At 37.6% G+C, this 18081-nt stretch overlaps 1 protein-coding gene across 1 annotated transcript in view; it reads left to right on the top strand.

Moving 5' to 3' along the window:
* DOCK3 (dedicator of cytokinesis 3) overlaps window positions 1–18081 on the top strand; it is a 390304-nt gene that overhangs the window by 24709 nt on the left and 347514 nt on the right. The window contains exon 3 of the mRNA XM_063113398.1: window positions 16987–17027. Within this exon, the coding sequence (XP_062969468.1) occupies window positions 16987–17027 (41 nt within the window). The remainder of the gene's footprint in view (window positions 1–16986; window positions 17028–18081) is intronic.

Below are 18081 nucleotides of genomic sequence, written 5' to 3' on the forward strand. Positions count from 1 at the left end.
AGGTGGGCTCCGAGGTGCTGACATGTTGTGCCCAATTGTGGGAGGATGGTCCGGTCTGGGCGGGGCCCAAGGTGCTGGCACAGTGTGTCTGGTTATGGGAGAGAGGTCCAGTCCTCTTCTCCATGCCCTGAGTCCCCGGGTGGGCCCTGAAGCGCTGGCCTAGTGTGCCTGATTGTGGGAGGGTGGTCCAGTCCCCTTCTCCATGCCCTGGGACTGAGCGGGCCCCGAGGCGCTGGATTGGTGTGCCTGGTTTTGGGAGAGAGGTCCAGTCCCCTTCTCCATGCCTTGGGTCCCTGATCAGGCCCTGAGGCACTGGCGCAGTGTGCCTGTTTGTGGAATGACGACCATTCCCCTTCTCCTTGCCCCGGGTCCCTGGGTGGTTTCCGTATGTTGTGCCTGGTTGTGGGAGAGAGGTCCGGTTCCCTTCTCCATGCCCTGGGTCCCTGGGCGGGCCCAAAGGTGCTGGCATGGTGTGCCTGGTTGTGGGAGAGAGGTCCAGTCCTTGACTCCATACCCTGGGTCCCTGGGTGGGCCCCAAGGCACTGGCTCAGTTTGCCTGGTTGTGGGAGAGAGGTCCGGTCCCCTTCTCCATGCCCTGGGTCACTGGGCGGGCCCCAAGGTGCTGGCATGGTGTGCCTGGTTGTGGGAGAGGGTCCAGTCCCCTTCTCCATGCTTCAGGTCCCCAGGCTGGCCCCAAGGCACTGGTGCAGTTTGCCTGGAAGTGGGAGTGGGGTCTGGTCCCCAGATCCAAGCCTCCAGTTCCCAGGCAGGCCCCAAGGTGCTGGTGGTGTGCCTGGGCCGGAACTAATTTTTTGTCCTTTGCTTCTATCATGGGGGAACTTCCTGTGGGAACCAGTACTTGAGCTGTGTGGTTGTTTAAATTGCTACTTTGCTGCTGTTTAGGGAAGGTTTTTTGTGCAGCTCAGGGTTTAATGGTTGACGTTATAGGTACTTCCGGCTCTCCAGAGACCCGGTGGATCTGTGTTCTGTAGAATCTCTGATCTGGGCCTAAGTTTTTCCATCAAACTGCACCCCATGCAGTTCTGCATTCCTGACCAGTCTCCTCTGAGTGGTCATGTGCTGATTGGGGGTCAGATCAGCTGTCCTTGCTGTGTCCCAGTGTTCCCCTGGTGGGCATGTCTCCCGCACCGCCCATGCTCCAAACACTTCTCATGGGATGGGCCCTGTGCTGGTCCCTTGCGATGACTCACTGGCCTCTGAATGGCTCCCTTTTTTCATTTGTTCTGGCTCCTCACTCCTGTGTGGGTCCACGGGAACCCTGTTAGTGGTCTTGCTGTCCTGGGGGCTGCCAAGGCCCTCTTCTCCCCTGCCGCCTCCAAGGAACTCCATCTGAAGGGCACAGCTGCGGCTTCTGCCGGCTCCTGCTCCATGCACTCATCAGCTCCAGCCTTAAAGCAGCCGCGGCCCGAAACGCTCAGAGCAATTTTTTCTTTCTCTCATCATGGTTTCTCCCATCTTCATAAACTCCGTAGGTCTCTCTTCCTCTTCCCCTGAGCTCTAGCGGCTCTGGTTTGGCTGATGTTACATTTTTATAATTGTAAATTTGGTTGATTTTTGGGAGAAAGTGATGCTGCTGGCCGTCTGTCAGAATGTCATTGTATTTTGATGGAGATTGCAGTGAATCTGTAGATCGCTTTGGGTAGTATAGACATTTACACAATGTTAATTCTCCCATGGATTGGGAGATTTAATGCACAGTTGAGGAAATGGGTTCCATATTGAAAACTGGAGGATTTAGGGACGACCTGCCTACTGAATATTGAATACTAAAACTTTTAGCCTTCATCCAGTATTTGGCTGTTGAAATCCTGGCAGCCAGACCTTTTCTTTCTAAGCAAGAGATGAGAAAACTCTTTTGTGGGCAATGAGACAATGGCAAGAAGAAGCACCTAAAGATGCTAACTGTGCTAGTTTTTGATTTATTGCCTCTGAGTTCCAAACCCACACTTCTTGGCTTTTCCTTATTATGTTTGAGCTGTACTCTGCAAACCACATTTCTTCTCTGTCATCTGAATCTGTCTTAGGCTCTGCCAGCAAGGGAGTACTGTAGAAGGAGACTACTAGGCTGAAGGAAGAAGGAGGGATGTGGTTTTTCCTGTTTTTGTTTTATCCCAGTGGCAAATGCTCTGTAGGTAGTTGGTACCTGTAGTATTTCCCATGGAAGGCAGTAGTTTTGGTTTTGGTGAATGGCCTCTACTAACATTCTTCCTCACTGAGCAGACAATGGATAGCATGTTGCTGCAGTAGTCCATCTCACAGATGTGTATCTTAGCCTTTTGGACCCTAAGATTTTTTTCCTGTTTACTTTCTTCTCAACCTTAAGTGTGGCAGTTGCTTCCTGCAGTTGCTACCTTTCTTATATCCCAGAGCTCTCTTTTACATTTTCAGTTCTTTATCATCTTTTACTTTTGTAACAAATCTTTATATTAAAATTTTCCTGTTTGAATGATTGGTGTAGTTTCTGTCTCCTGATACTCTGATGTAAGGGTTTCCTTGATAGGTGGTACAGCCAGATCTTCATACAGTGAATTATAAGGTCAGTAAGCTTCACCCATGCATTTGGAGCTTGAAGTCAACTTTTTATTTCTTTTCCCTTAAATATGAGCCAACAACCAAAGATACAAGATATTTGAGGATGTCTCTAACATGAGAGATGGCTACCTTCCAGTCCCCACCCCCAAGAAAGGAAAGGGGAAAGAAAAATCAACTTGTGGGAAAAATACTGCATAAGCTGTAGAAAAGTTACTGTTAATATCCTTTGAGAGATAAGGGAAGATATTGCATTTATGAAACAAGAACTGGATACGATAAAAAAGGAACATTCATACAACAGAAAAGAACTCTTGGAAATTAAAAACAATAACAGGAATGAAAAATCTCAGTGGAAGGGTTAGAAGATAAAGTTGAGGAAATTTTCTAGAAAACTGTAAAAAGACAAAGTCATGGAATGTTAGAGAAAATTAGAGGTCAGCTTCAAGAGGTGCAGCCTTAGGTGGAGATTCAGAAACAGAAGAGAGAAACTGAAATATAGAAATCTACTATGAAATAATTCAGGAAATTTTTCCAGAATGCAAGGACATAGTTTCTAGATTGAATGGGCTTGAGAAGAACCTAACACAAATGAATGAAAATAGACACCTATCATTGTGAAATTTCAGAATGTTGGGACCAAGAAGATTTAACAGGAAAAAGCATGTCATATACAAAGGATCAGGAATCAGAATGACCTTGGATTCTAACTGTGGAAGCCAGAAGACAGTGGAGCAGTGTCTTCAGAATGCTGAAGGAAAATGATATTTAATCTAGAATTTTATAGTTCCAGCAAACTATGAACTCAATATGAGAGTATACTAAAGACATTTTCTAATGTGCAAAGATCTTAGTTTTCCTCGCATGTAACTGTTCTCAAGAAGCTACTAGGGGATATTCAAAGCAATATTCAAGGAATATGAAGACATGGGATACAGGAAACAGGAAGAGCCAGCACAGGACAGTCTCTTGAAAGTAAGTAATCCCCAGGATGAATGTAAAGGGTGATAATCAGGAAAACAAGTGAGTAGACGTAAAGGTAATCAGGATAAAATAGAGCTTCAATTAGACAGACAAATTGAAGGCTATCATCAAATATTCCTTGCTACTATTACCACTTTTTAAATCTGAGGACAGAATGCCCAGTTGAGTTTGGCCCAGATTTTTACCTGTACTTGATTTGTTTTTTTAAAAAACTTCCTGTACTCTGGTCCTCGCTCTGCTGCCTGCATCAGTTGAGAATTCATTTTTCTACTGTAAGCCTGTGTGTAGAGTGCAAGGAGTAGTCTGAAGAGTCTATATGAAGAAGTGGCAGTTTTAGAAAGGCACTGCATCTGGAAGGGAAATAGCTAAGTAGAAGCACAGAGGCACCCTTTGGAGATGTGGTTGTGAAGAGTTATATAGTGGTGATAGGAACTCTAGGATTAGCTTGTAATTTGGAGTTCTTCCTCTATGTAAATGTATTTTGAAGTCCATAGGTTTAAGTCTGTCATCTTGGTCTTTGTTCTCTCTTTGTGCCTTATTTTGTTCTTGACTTATCCTTTCTTGCCTTCCTTGAGTTAACCTAGCATTTTTATTATTCCATTTATTTTCCTTTATTAGCTTCTTGTTTTTAGATTGTTTCATATTTCCCTTGGTGGTCACTGACACATAGTAATGTTGAAGGCATAGGTTGTGTATGGCTATATTTGTCCTTTAAAAAAAATTTTTTTAAAAATTTTATCATTACTCAATGTAAACATTTTTTGTGGCCCTTTACTAATTTCTCCCTAACCCCTCCCTCCCCCTTTCCCACCTCTGATGGCCTCAGTTCTGTTCTCTCCTTTTGAAAGTTCAAGGAATCACTGTGATTGTTGTATCTTTCTTTTTGTTCGTTTTTTTCAGCTCCCATTTATGAGTGAGGACATGTGGTATTTTTCTTTCTGTACTTGGCTTATTTCACTTAACATAATTTTTTCTAAGTTCATCGATGTTGCTGACAATGGCAGAATTTCATTCCTTTTTATTTTGCGTCCATATGGCTTTTTGCAGTCTGTGTGGAGAGATTCAATGACAAAGGACGAAGTGGAAGTCACCAATTCTTCTACTATTAAGTTTTCTGTATTCTTATGTTTAAGCGTGTGTGTTTATGTATATTGTATATTATCTTAGTCTGTTCAGGCTTCTGTAACAGAATACCATAGACTGGGTGGTTTATAAACAACAGAATATATTTCTCACAGTTCTGGAGGCTGGGGAGTCTAAAAATCAAGGTACTAACAGATTTGGTGTCTGGTGAGTGCCTGCTTCCTGGTTCATAAATGGCTGTCTCTTTGCTGTGTCCTCACATGGTAGATGGGAGTGAGGTAGATCCCTGGAGTCTCTTTTATAAGGGCACTAATCCTATTCATGAGGGCTCTATCTGCATGACCGTATTACCTTCCGAAGGCTCCACCTATACTCTCTGCCTATACTCTCACATTGGGGATTAGGTTTCAACATATGAATTTGTGGGGTGTGTGTGGGGCGGGGAGGGGTGGGCACAAACATTCAGTCTGTAGTATAGCTTGTAGTGGGGGGTTTATTTTTATTTAGTCTGACAGTCTGGATTATTTAGTCCATTTGCACTTAATTTAATTATTGGTATAGTTAGGTTTAAGTCTGTCATCTTGGTCTTTGTTCTCTCTTTGTGCCTTATTTTGTTCTTGACTTATCCTTTCTTGCCTTCCTTGAGTTAACCTAGCATTTTTATTATTCCATTTATTTTCCTTTATTAGCTTCTTGTTTTTAGATTGTTTCATATTTCCCTTGGTGGTCACTGTCGAGTTTAAAACATGTATCCTTGACTTATTAGAGTCCACCTTAAATTTGTTCTTTTACCACTCCCAGCAATGCATGAACTTTACAATGATTTTATGGCATTTACCTCTTCTTGCCTTTTGTGCTACTGTTGTTACATATTTTACTTCTGTCTATATGTATTTGTTTGCTCACATTTTTTACCCATTCTAGTGCTGTTCCTTTTTTTCTGCTTTTACATGGTTCAATATGGGATTGTTTTCTTTCCATGTCAGATACTCCTTTTAGTAGTATTTCTTTTAGTGTTGGGTTTGCTGCACATTCTCTCAGCCTCTGTTTATGTGAATTTTTAAAAAATTCATCATTTTTGAAAGATGTTTTCTCTGGGTATAGAATTCTAGGTTGATGGGTATTTTATTTTTGCATTTTGCAGATTTTACTTACTTGATATTTGACTTCTGTAGTTGCTGTTGAAAAGTCACTGTGTTATTGTTTTCTCCTAAAGGTAATGTGGCTCTGCTCAGCTTTTTAGACTCTCAGATACTGCTTTCTGCTCGGTTTCTTGGAGCCCTGCCCAGCATGCCAGTTTAGGGATTGTCAGTCTCAGAAGTGATGACTGTGTACAAGACTTCGGATCTACTGTAATTCACCTCTTTCTGTGATTTTGTCCCTGAAGGCTCATTTGCTTTGGTAGCCCTTTTTCTTCTTATCTCAGTGGGACTGTCATTTTCTGCTGAGATGCCTTCAGGGAAAAAGTCAGGTGAATGAGGAGCTCACCTTGTTGTGTTTCCCTTTTCTCAGGGATTATAGTGCCTCAAGTCCTAATGATAGTTGCTCTTCAGTGCTCTTACATAATTTATTTCATGTATTTTGCTCAGCTTTTATATTTGTCCAAAGCAAAGTGTTTTGTCAGGACTAGAACCAGAAGTTTATATTCTATATGTATCTTAATTCTAAAACAGTTTAAAAATATCTTGATTAATGGCCATATTATTGAAATTTCACTATGGCCATCCAGAGTGACTAATTTTAAGGGAATAATAATTGATCTGGAAGTAAAAATTCTCAGTTTTTTAATGTACATTTACTCATTGGTGATGATTATCTTTTATGCTTACAGTTCATAAATGAAGATTTAAAATAGCATTAAATTATGCAAATAGCTGCACAAGCTTATTCTTTAAACTTTTCAGTGAAAATAATAGAAAGTGAATTTTGAATGTAGACCTTTTGAATAATTATGTTCCCCCACTTTGGGGCTGAGTTGTCTTAAAAGTTTCTTACTGTTACGAGTGGTTGACACTTTTTTTCCTGCTTATTAGTTATATAGTTAGAAAAGGGATCCAGAATTTGGTGGGCTGTACATATTTTTTATTGATGTGCCAAAGAAAAAAGTTATTTCCAAAAGGTTATAAATTTTGCTTTTGGCTCTTGAATTCACAGTTGGTTACTTAAATGATCTCTAGAGTGAATTCTTATGCAAATCTGTCCACAAAAAACCTTGAGTTTTTAAATTAAACTATTTTTAATCGTGAAGTTGAATGGAAGATAAATTGTGCTTCTCTTTTACCTGTCTGTACTTCCTGTGCAGTTGTTAGTGGGGGATTGAGGAGTAAATAAATTTACATTTTTTTTCTTTTGTTGGTGAGGAATATATGTTATACCTTTGAAATTAAAAGCTTGAAACTTCTTGTCGAAAGGTACTTTTTGTGAACTGCATTTGGTGCTTTTGGTCTGGTTTGACTGGTTTGCACCCAGATTCTTTGTAAGGTACTGCTGATTGTTGACTGTCACATGGCCTGATCTATATAGAGGCTTCATTCTTTTGGGTTAACACTGCTTACACTGTTCTGCAGCCTCTCTGCCAGTAGCAATTGTAGTGGTACTGTTGGCTCTTTGGGCTAGTATAGCCTCACTTGCGTGGGGTGATTGGCAAGGACATTTTACAATCTAAATAACAAACTGGTATTCAGCAGTGTTTGAGATTATAGATGTGAAAGCACCTAGCATAGAGCATGGCACAAGGGTAGGTGACCACCATTTTTTGTGTATATGTTCAAATAATTGTAGTTTTCATATAAATTAATCTTTAATATGTTTACACCCAAGACCCAGAATATTTTTCTGAATAGGTTTTCCTCTTAATTTGTATTTCTCTTCTTACTGACTTGCTTGTCTAACCTAATGGGATTAATTTTTTAAAAATGTTTAAAGAAAAATCAGTTTTGAAGCGACTTTTTGATTTATATACAAAGTTTGTTTGATGTGACCAATCATGGAAGGTGTAATCCAAAGTTAAACTGACAAATGTAAGCCCTACACCTATCTCACTTCATACTCAGAGTTAAATAATTACTGAGTACTTAGTGATGGCAAACACACACACAACTAGTGTGCTTCTTTTCTACTTCTGTAACAGTTACCTTGTGTTCTCAGTTCCTTCTGTTTTTTGGTATATTAATTACCTTTAAACAGTATATAATGTTTCTCTGAATTTTATTGTCTTTGAAAATACAGTGAATCCCTAATTGTCTTTCTAAATTCTACAATTTGCTTCTTGCTCTTTAGCCTAATGTAGTTATTTTTTTATGTTACAGTTAAAAAAAAAAGTCCTTTGTGTACTAATTGCTTAATAGGATACACTTTGAATAACTCTTCAATTCTAAAATCCCTATTGATTTCAGTATAAGGTAGGAATTAGCATTATGTCTCAATTAGAAATTTTCATTTATTACCCTAATTTAAAATCACATTTAGTAATAAATGGTGTTTTTAGAGTCTAGGTTTTTGATACTTAATGTATACTCTTTGGAGATACATTATTTAATTTTTTATTTATACTATATAATTCTCAAATTTATTTTAGGCAAGTTTATTATTTTTAGTTAATGTAATCAATAATGCTTGTGTTGAAATGAAAATTATTACTTTTTAAATTATCTGCATTAGGCTTATGACGTCTGGGTGAAAGAAGTTTACACAGCGTGGGGCTGTTTTTAAATCAAATTAGGCCAAGATTGGAGGAATAAAAACAGGTCCAGTTAATAATTTAGAGCCTTCAGTTTTTTGCACTTTACTTTTCCACTATTTTGTCATTTTCCATCTTATCTTGGGGCTCTGGTACAAATTAGTTTTTTTTTTTTTTTTTTTTAAGTGAGATCATGATTTGCATTGATACTGTGTTTTCTAAGTGAGATTATAACCTGTGTTTTATTTTTCTTACTTGGTCCTAGTTTTGTTTCTGGTTCTTTTCAGCATACAACTTTTTTTTTTTTAAAACTTATTTCTTGTGTTGATGAATGAGGTGTTATAAAGAACTTTTGTAAACCTAGTTTAGAGGAAACTCAGGTAGGCTTTTCATGAAAAATTGTACACCAGTAATAAGCTATATAGACTAAGAAAATAAAAATAAGCTTATTCTCTTAGGCTGATCTATGTTTTGGGACACTAAATCAAAAGAGACATTTTGGTTTGTTTTGTTGCTCACATCCCTAGTTTACTTTCTGCATCTGCTTGATTTTGAGCAGTCCAGGAATGTGGTTCAACAAATATAAGGGCCCTGAGGTGGGAGCCTGCTTAGTGAGTTGGAGGAATTGCAGGGAGACTAATATGGCTGCAGTGGAGGGGGGAGTTGGGGAGGAGCAGAGTGGTGGGAGATGAGATCAGCAGAGGCTGTACTAAGTCTTGCTGTAAGTCACGAACAGAAAGAACAGCAGTGGGCAAATAGCTTTAGATAGCATTTTGTAGAAGTCCGTTGAAAAGAGCTATGGTTAGAAGCACGTGAGATTCAGTGGTGGCATTTTAAGAATATGGGGATTGTGGGTAAAGTCATACTCGTTATGCAAATAGTTTAGACTATTAGTGATCACTAGTTATGGATGGGTTATGTGGTGAAGAAATCATTCCTCTTTAATGCTGGAAGAGTTACTTTCTATGTGTGTGGAGGCTCTTCATATTCATTCTCTCTGGTTTTAGGTTCAGTGATTGTACTTTTGTTGCAGTAGTAAATCATCTGTGTAACAGTGTTATCAATATTTTGCTAGTGAGAAAGTCATGGATGCTAACTCATTTACTAATCTGAACCTCTTTTAAATGGATTAGAGTTTTTCTTTTTTATTTCTATCCCAGCTTTAAAGAAAAATGGTTTAAGATAGGTGTTTAGGAGTATGTGCTTCTGATCCCCTAAAGTTTCTTAGAATCAACACCATTTATGTTAAGAAACTTCAGACTTCAGTTATTTTATTTCATAAGCCCAGTCTCCTTTGGGAGGTTTAGAAATAACACTTTACAGTGTTATTTAGTAAACATAGCATCTTAGTACGTTCGTGTTCCTCTATCACTTGCATCTCCTCCCAGTAACTTATTTTAATGGGTCAGATACCATGCAAGGCCCTTTGTATATATCAATTCTAATTTTATCAACAAACTTGTCAGGTAGGTATTATCACCCCATATATTCTTTCATTCTTTCAGTCTCCAGATATTGAGTGTTTAATGTAGGTCAAGCATTCTTTTAACTACTGGGGCTCATCTGTAAAAGAATAATCTAAAGATTCTATTCTCATCAAGAAGAATAAAGAAGGGTGAAACAGGTAAAAGGAGATGAGTGACAGCATGTGGGGAACAGGAAGGGGAACTTCTGTCTTCTGTGCATTTATATAGGATGATTAGGGAAGGCCTTCCTGAGAAGATAACAGTTGGGCAGAGAACAGATGGAAGCACACAACTAGTGTGCTTCTTTTCTACTTCTGTAACAGTTATCTTGTGTTCTCAGTTCCTTCTGTTTTTTGGTATATTAATTACCTTTAAACAGCATTTCTTAGAATTCAATCATGATTTTAAGACTAAGTCAAAGGTATACATAATTGATTCTCTGAAGGAAGCAGTCTTTAAATTATAAACTCTAGTATTGTAAAAATACCTTCCTCTCTTCACTTAATTTTCCACAAAAATTTATATCTGAAAATGTTAGAAAGAATATAAAACTTTGCCTGAATCTTGAGTTCCTAATAGTGATCAAATCATCATATGTTTACTCACCAAATGGGAAAGACTGTGATGTATTCGTCATTAAATGTGTATGATGATGTTGAAATTGATGAAGACTCAGGCAATGTGAACATCAGGGGTGATTGTGAAGTCTTGGAAAAAGTCAAGATATAAATGATGAAAATGAAAGGGAAGAATATAGTTGCAAAGGTAGATTGTCCAGGGTTCTCGGACAATAAATAAGCTGACATTTAAAAGATGCTTCATTGTACTTGCTCTTTAAAAGTGTATATTTTGGGGCCAGCCCGTGGCTCACTCGGGAGAGTGTGGTGCTGATAACACCAAGGCCACGGGTTCGGATCCCATATAGGGATGGCCAGTTAGCTCACTGGGTGAGCATGGTGCTGACACCACCAAGTCAAGGGTTAAGATCCCCTTACCGGTCATCTTTATTTATTTATTTATTTTTTAAATTTTATTTTGTCGATATACATTGTGGTTGATTATTGTTGCCCCTTACCAAAACCTCCCTCCCTCCTCCCTCTCCTCCCTCCCCGCCCAACAATGTCCTTTCTGTTTGCTTGTCGTATCAACTTCAAGGAATTGTAGTTGTTATATCTTCTCCCCCCCTCCCCGTTTTTTTTGTGTGTGTGTGTGTGTGTGTGAATTTGTATATTATTTTTTAGCTCCCACCAATAAGTGAGAACATGTGGTATTTCTCTTTCTGTGCCTGACTCGTTTCACTTAATATAATTCTCTCAAGGTCCATCCATGTTGTTGCAAATGGCAGTATTTCATTCGTTTTTATAGCTGAGTAGTATTCCATTGTGTAGATGTACCACATTTTCCGTATCCACTCATCCGATGATGGACATTTGGGCTGGTTCCAACTCTTGGCTATTGTAAAGAGTGCTGCTATGAACATTGGGGATTCCTCTGGGTATATTCCCAGCAGTGGGATAGCTGGGTTGTATGGTAGATCTATCTGCAATTGTTTGAGGAACCTCCATACCATTTTCGATAGAGGCTGCACCATTTTGCAGTCCCACCAACAATATATGAGAGTTCCTTTTTCTCCACAAACTCGCCAGCATTTATTGTTCATAGTCTTTTGGATTTTAGCCATCCTAACTGGAGTGAGATGGTATCTCAGTGTGGTTTTGATTTGCATTTCCCGGATGCTGAGTGATGTTGAGCATTTTTTCATATGTCTGTTGGCCATTTGTATATCTTCCTTAGAGAAATGCCTACTTAGCTCTTTTGCCCATTTTTTAATTGGGTTGCTTGTTTTCTTCTTGTACAGTTGTTTGAGTTCCTTATATATTCTGGATATTAATCCTTTGTCAGATATATATTTTGCAAATATTTTCTCCCACTCTGTTGGTTGTCTTTTAACTCTTTTAATTGTTTCTTTTGCTGTGCAGAAGCTTTTGAGTTTGATATAATCCCATTTGTTTATTTTTCCTTTGGTTGCCCGTGCTTTTGGGGTCGTATTCATGAAGTCTGTGCCCAGTCCTATTTCCTGAAGTGTTTCTCCTATGTTTTCTTTAAGAAGTTTTATTGTTTCAGGGTGTATATTTAAATCCTTAATCCATTTTGAGTTGATTTTAGTATACGGCGAGAGGTATGGATCTAGTTTCATTCTCCTGCATATGGATATCCAGTTATCCCAGCACCATTTGCTGAAGAGGCAGTCCCTTCCCCAGTGAATAGGCTTGGTGCCTTTGTCAAAGATCAGATGGCAGTAAGTGTGTGGGTTGATTTCTGGATTCTCTATTCTATTCCATTGATCAGTGTGTCTGTTTTTATGCCAGTACCATACTGTTTTGGTTATGATAGCTTTGTAGTATAGCTTAAAGTCGGGTAGTGTTATGCCTCCAGCTTTATTTTTTTTGCTCAGCATTGCTTTGGCTACACGTGGTCTTTTATTATTCCATATAAATGTCTGGATAGTTCTTTCCATATCTGAGAAAAATGTCTTTGAAATTTTGACAACACCAAGTCAAGGGTTAAGATCCCCATACCGGTCATCTTTAAAAAAAAAAAAAAAAAAAAAGTGTATATTTTCTTTTGACTCCTAATGATTTTGAAAATATTTTAGCTGTTTCTTTGAGAGGTTTTGAACTTTTTTGGTCCATATGTAAGAGACATAAAAAGAATGAGGTTTTTTTTTTTCCTTCTCTCCTTTTTTTTCTTCACCCTCTTCAGTTTTTTGAGTCATGGAATGGGCATATTTGGCAAAGTTTGTAGCAAAGTTTTGGTTTTAAGAAAAGGTAATAGCTGAAGTTCAGTGAGCACACTTCTCATGACCCTCATAACGGTGGTATTCCATGGAGAGGATAATGTGTTTTTGAAGCTACGTACATCACTGGTTGTCAGGGCTGTGGGAAGAAGGTTGAGGAGGAGGGTTGTCTACAAGGGAACATGGTATCACATTTTCATCACCATTACATGGTGTTAAATGCATCAACAATATGCATTTAAGGCTCTTTAATGTCTTTTTGTGGCTTGAGAGATAACTTCTTTTTATCACTGAATAATATTCTATTGTATGGATGTGCCATGGTTTGTTTATCTATTCACCTACTGAAGGACATGTTGGTTACTTCTAAGTTTTGGCAGTTATGAATAAAGCAGCTGTGAAGATCTGTTTGTAGTTTTTTGGTGTGGACGTAAGTTTTCAATTCATTTGGGTAAATATCAGAGAGTGGATTGCTGGATCATATGGGAAGAGTATGTTTAGTTTTGTAAAAAGCCACCAAACTGTCTTCCAGGGTACCTGTACCATTTTGCATCCCATCAACAATGAATGAGAGTTCATATTGCTCCACATCTTCACCAGCATTTGGTTTTGTCAGTGTTTTGGATTTTGACCATTCTAATATGTGTGTACTGGCATGTCATTGTTTTAATTTTCAATTCCTAATAACATATGATTTTTAAAAAATTGAAACATAATTGATTATACATGTTTGTGGGCTGCAGAGTTGAATATCAATACCTGTGTACAATATGTGATGATCAGATCTGGAAAATTAACATATTAATCATTATTAAAAGTAAGTATTTTTTGTGTCCATTAACCAATTTTTTGGCAACTCTCCCCTCGCCTCTAGTAACCACAGTTCTGTTTTCTCCTTCTGAAAGTTCAATCTGTCGTGATTGTTGTTTCTCTCTCTCTTTCTTTTCTTTCTTTCTGTCTTTCTTGCTCCCTCTCTTTCTTTCTCTCTTTCTCTCTCTGCTTTCTTTTTTCCTTCCTCCCTCCCACTTATGAGTGAAGAAATGTGGTATTTCTCTTTCTGTGCCTGGATTATTTCACATAATATAATTTTCTCCAAGCTCGTCCAAGTTGCTGCGAATGGCAAAATTTCATTCTTGTATTATGGCAGAGTAATATTCCATTGTGTATATATACCACATTTTCCTTATCCAGCTATCCTTTGATGGACATTTAGGTTGGTTCCATGTCTTGGGTATTATAAATAGAGCTGAGATAAATATGAGAGTGCAGATATCCCTTCCACATGATGATTTCCATTCCTTTGGGTATACACAGCAGTGGGATTGCCGGATCATATGGTAGTTCTATCTGTAGTTGTTTGAGCAACCTCCGTACTGGCTGTACTAATTTACAGTCCCGCCAACAGTGTAGGAGGATTCCCCATTCTCCACATTCTCACCGGCATTTGTTATCCTTTGTCTGTTTGATAATAGCCAGTCTGACTGGCGTGAGATCATATCTCAATGTGGTTTTGATTTGCATGTCCCTGATGATTAGTGATGTTGAGCATTTTTGCATATACGTGCTGGCCATTTGTATGTTTTCTTTTGAGAAATATCTCTTTAGCTCCTTTGCCCATTTTTTAATTGGATTATTTTTATTTTTTTACTGTTTGTTTTGAATTGAAACATAATTGATTGTATATGTCTGTGGAGTACAGCATTGAGTATTAATACCTGTGTGTAATATGTGATCCTCATGTCAGGATAATTACTATATTTAATCATTACACAATGTAATTTTTTTTCCCTTTACCAACTGTGTTCCTTGTATATTTTGGCTATTAATTCCTTGTCAGATGTATAGTTTGTAGATATTTTCCCCTATTCTGTAGGTTGTCTTTTCACTCTGTTGATTGGTTCTTTTCCTGTATAGAAGCTTTTTAGTTTGATACAATTCCATTTGTTTTTTTCTTTTGTTGCCTTTAGTTTTGGGGTCTTATTCATAAAGTCATTCCCCAGTCCTTCTTCCTGAAGTGTTTCCCCTATGTTTTCTTCTAGGATTTTTTATAGTTTCAGGTCTTACATTTAAGTCTTTAAACCATTTTAAGTTGATTTTGATATATGGCAAGAGGTATGGGTCTAGTTTCACTCCTCTACATAGGGATGTCCAGTTTTCCCAGCACCATTTATTGAAGATGTCCTTTTTCCAGTGTATGTTTTTGGTGTGTTTGTCAAATATCAGTTGGCTGTGAGTACACGAAGTGATTACTGAGTTCTGTGTTCTGTTCCATTGGTCTGTGATTCTGTTTTTATACCAGTAGCATGCTGTTTTGGTTACTGTAGCTTTGTAGTATAATTTGAAGTCAGGTAGTGTAGTGCCTCTGGCTTTATTTTTTTGCTCAGGATTGCTTTGGCTATTTGGGGTCTTTTTGTTTCATATGAGTGTTAGGATTGTTTTTTCTATTTCTGTGGAGAAGGTTATTGGTATTTTGGTGGGGGTCACATTGAATCTATAGATTGCTTTCAGTTCCCTAATACATATGATTCTGAGCATCTTTTCATACTCTTATTTGACTTGTGTGTATCTTCTTTGGTGAAGTGTCTGTTCAGGTTTTTTGCCCATTTTTAAATAGGGTTTTTAATTTTTTGTTGATTTTTAAGAGCTTTTTGTATATCTTAGAAAACAGTTTTTTTTAAAAAAATCAGATATGTCTTTTGTAAATATTCTCTCCCAATCTGTGGCTTATTTTCTCATTCTCTTTACAGCATCTTTCACAGAGCTGAAGTTTTTTTTTTTTTTTTTTTTTTTTGTCTTTTTCGTGACCAGTACTCAGCCAGTGAGTGCACCGGCCATTCCTATACAGGATCCGAACCCGCGGCGGGAGCGTCACCGCGCTCCCAGCGCCGCACTCTCCCGAGTGCGCCACGGGCTCAGCCCTGAAGTTTTTAATTTTAATGAAGTCCAGCTTATCAGTTATTTCTTTCATGGATCACACCTTTGGTGTTGTATATAAAACATCACTGCCAAACTCAAAGTCACCCTAGATTTTTTCCTATGTTATTTTCTGGGGTATTTATAGTTTTGTATTTTACATTTAGATGTAATGTCTATTTTGAGTTCATTTTTGTGATTGGTGTAAGGTCTCTGTCTAGACTTATTTCTTGCATGTAGATGTCCAATTGTTGCATTACCATTTGTTGAAAACACTGTCTTTTTCCATTGTATTGCCTTTACTCCTTTTGTCACAGATCAGTTGACTATATTCACATGGGTGAATATATATTTCTGGACTCTATTTGGTTCTATTGATCTATTTGCCTAATCTTTCCAATACCACACTGTCTTGATTACTGTAGCTTTATAATGTTCTCGTTGCTTTTATTGAGGTGAGGTTTTTTGGAGAGCCTTACTCTGCCATACCTGCATGTCATTCTCTATTATGTTTTTGGAGATACTGTCACATTGGTAAGATTATCATCTTTTTATAAGTAAATGAAGAAATTCACACTCTGGCTGTAAAACGAGTTAATGAAATTTATTATCTCAGCTCTTACTCTAAACAGAAGCAAGGATAGCTGTTCTTTTGTTTGTTATGTTTTCAGGCAAAAATAGTTGATTCTTTTTCTTATAGCTTTGTTGTGAGATTTAAAGGTTAACACATAAAACAAGCTCTCAATTCCAGTACATGGAATTAAGAACAATAAGTTCTCAATAAAAATTAGCTATTACCAACAATGTCTTCCTCTTTTCCTCATATTCCTCATTTAACTATATCTATTGGCCTCCCCTCCTGCCCATTGGAACTGCTTCTTCTTAAATCCAAGTAGAGAAACTATAGCAAAGCTTTGGAAATAATAGATTAGAATTGAGAAAAGTCAGCAATAAAACTTTCTTTCTCTGAAAATTTTTTTCTTATGTAATCGAAACTTGTTAGTATTGCCTTGTATGAATGCTGAAAGGAAATAAATGAAGAGAGAGATCTGTACTAGCAGAGAACTTTAGCAGCTGGAAGGCAAAGAAATGAGAGTAATGTAGTATACTGCATGGGAGACTGAATGAGGCCAGGAGTCAGAAAGTCTAAACTGTATTCCCTGTCTGCCACAAAAAAAAAATCAGTGTGATTTTAGCATTTCTCTGACCCTAACACCTTTATCTGGGAATTTTTGTGCAATTGAATTACATGTTCTCTGAAGTCTTTTCTAATTTTTGTTATTCAGTTGAATGGGCTTTATGCCTTGTGATGAATACTGAGAATGTTACATTTATCCTAAGACTGTTCCTTTTGGAGTAAACTACAAGGACAATTCTAGATCCTAATAAAGCCACATTTGGTGTTTTCAGGAAAGTTCTGCACTTATATTTTTTTTCTAAAAATATTCCTAGTATGTCACTTGCAGAAAATGACAACAATATGATTTTAATATCCTTTGTATGCTTTGTTTTAGGTTGGTACAGAGGAGTTTCAACCAAGAAGCCAAATGTAAAGGTAATGAAAAGTTGATTACTTTTTCTAATGTAGTAAGGAGCTGCCTAGTATGTTTCAAATAATAACAACTCTTACTGGTTGGTTCATCTTTTAGTCTTTTTCAATAGTCACAACCATTCTTTCTTTTACAGAACTGAATCAGATTCTTCTCTGTCCAGCAGTATTAAAGTGGTTTTTCTAAAAGGACAGAAAATGCAATATGGTCATAGCTACAAACCTCATCATGAAAAAAGCCTGCTTAGGCTTTTAAATATTTTTTCCTCCAATTATTTGATTAAAAGGAAATTGACTATTTGTAGAGTTGGATTTTGTGGGATAGAGAAGAGGAGGGAATTATGAACATAAAGAAGTACAGAATTCTCCATAGAGATTCCTTTTAGTCTTTGGTTGAAAACTCAGCTGAAACTGCATAGAAACTCCATGAGCCCAGGGCAAAGAACAACTATTGGGGAGCTATAAGCTGAAAAATTACTGTAGCATACATAAGATTGCCAGGCATTCAAGTTCTGATCAATCAGAGTGGAAAGAACTCAGTAAACAAATGATCTTTCAGTAAGGACCCAGTAAGACTTCATGCTAAGTGTAAGGTCAAACCCTAGAGTAATGGCTTCTCTAGGCACACTCTAACAGACCTTAAAGATGAAGATGATTTACAAATAAATCAATGGCCTGACAAAACGAATTTCCCTTTCTTTAAAAGGAGGCAACAACATTCAGATCAAGAAATTCAACAGTATAACTTCAAAATTCTGGAAAACAAAGCAAAAATTATTAGACATGAGAAAATGTAAACCATAACCAGAAGAAAAAGCAGTCAATACAAAGAAACCCCAACATCACATATAATGGAACTAGCCAAAAAGAAGCTTAAACTAGTTATTAAAATTTGTTTAAGAATTTAAAGGAAAAGAAGAACATAAGGAGAGTGCAATTGATATTTAAAATATAACAAAATGGTCATTACAGAGCTGAAAAAACATCTGATTTAAAACTTTCTCTAGAGGTGTGAAATGGCATTTTAGACACAGTGGAAGAAAGAATATTACACTTGAAG

Source organism: Cynocephalus volans, chromosome 11, assembly GCF_027409185.1.
Source record: "Cynocephalus volans isolate mCynVol1 chromosome 11, mCynVol1.pri, whole genome shotgun sequence".
NCBI classification, from domain to species: domain Eukaryota; kingdom Metazoa; phylum Chordata; class Mammalia; order Dermoptera; family Cynocephalidae; genus Cynocephalus; species Cynocephalus volans.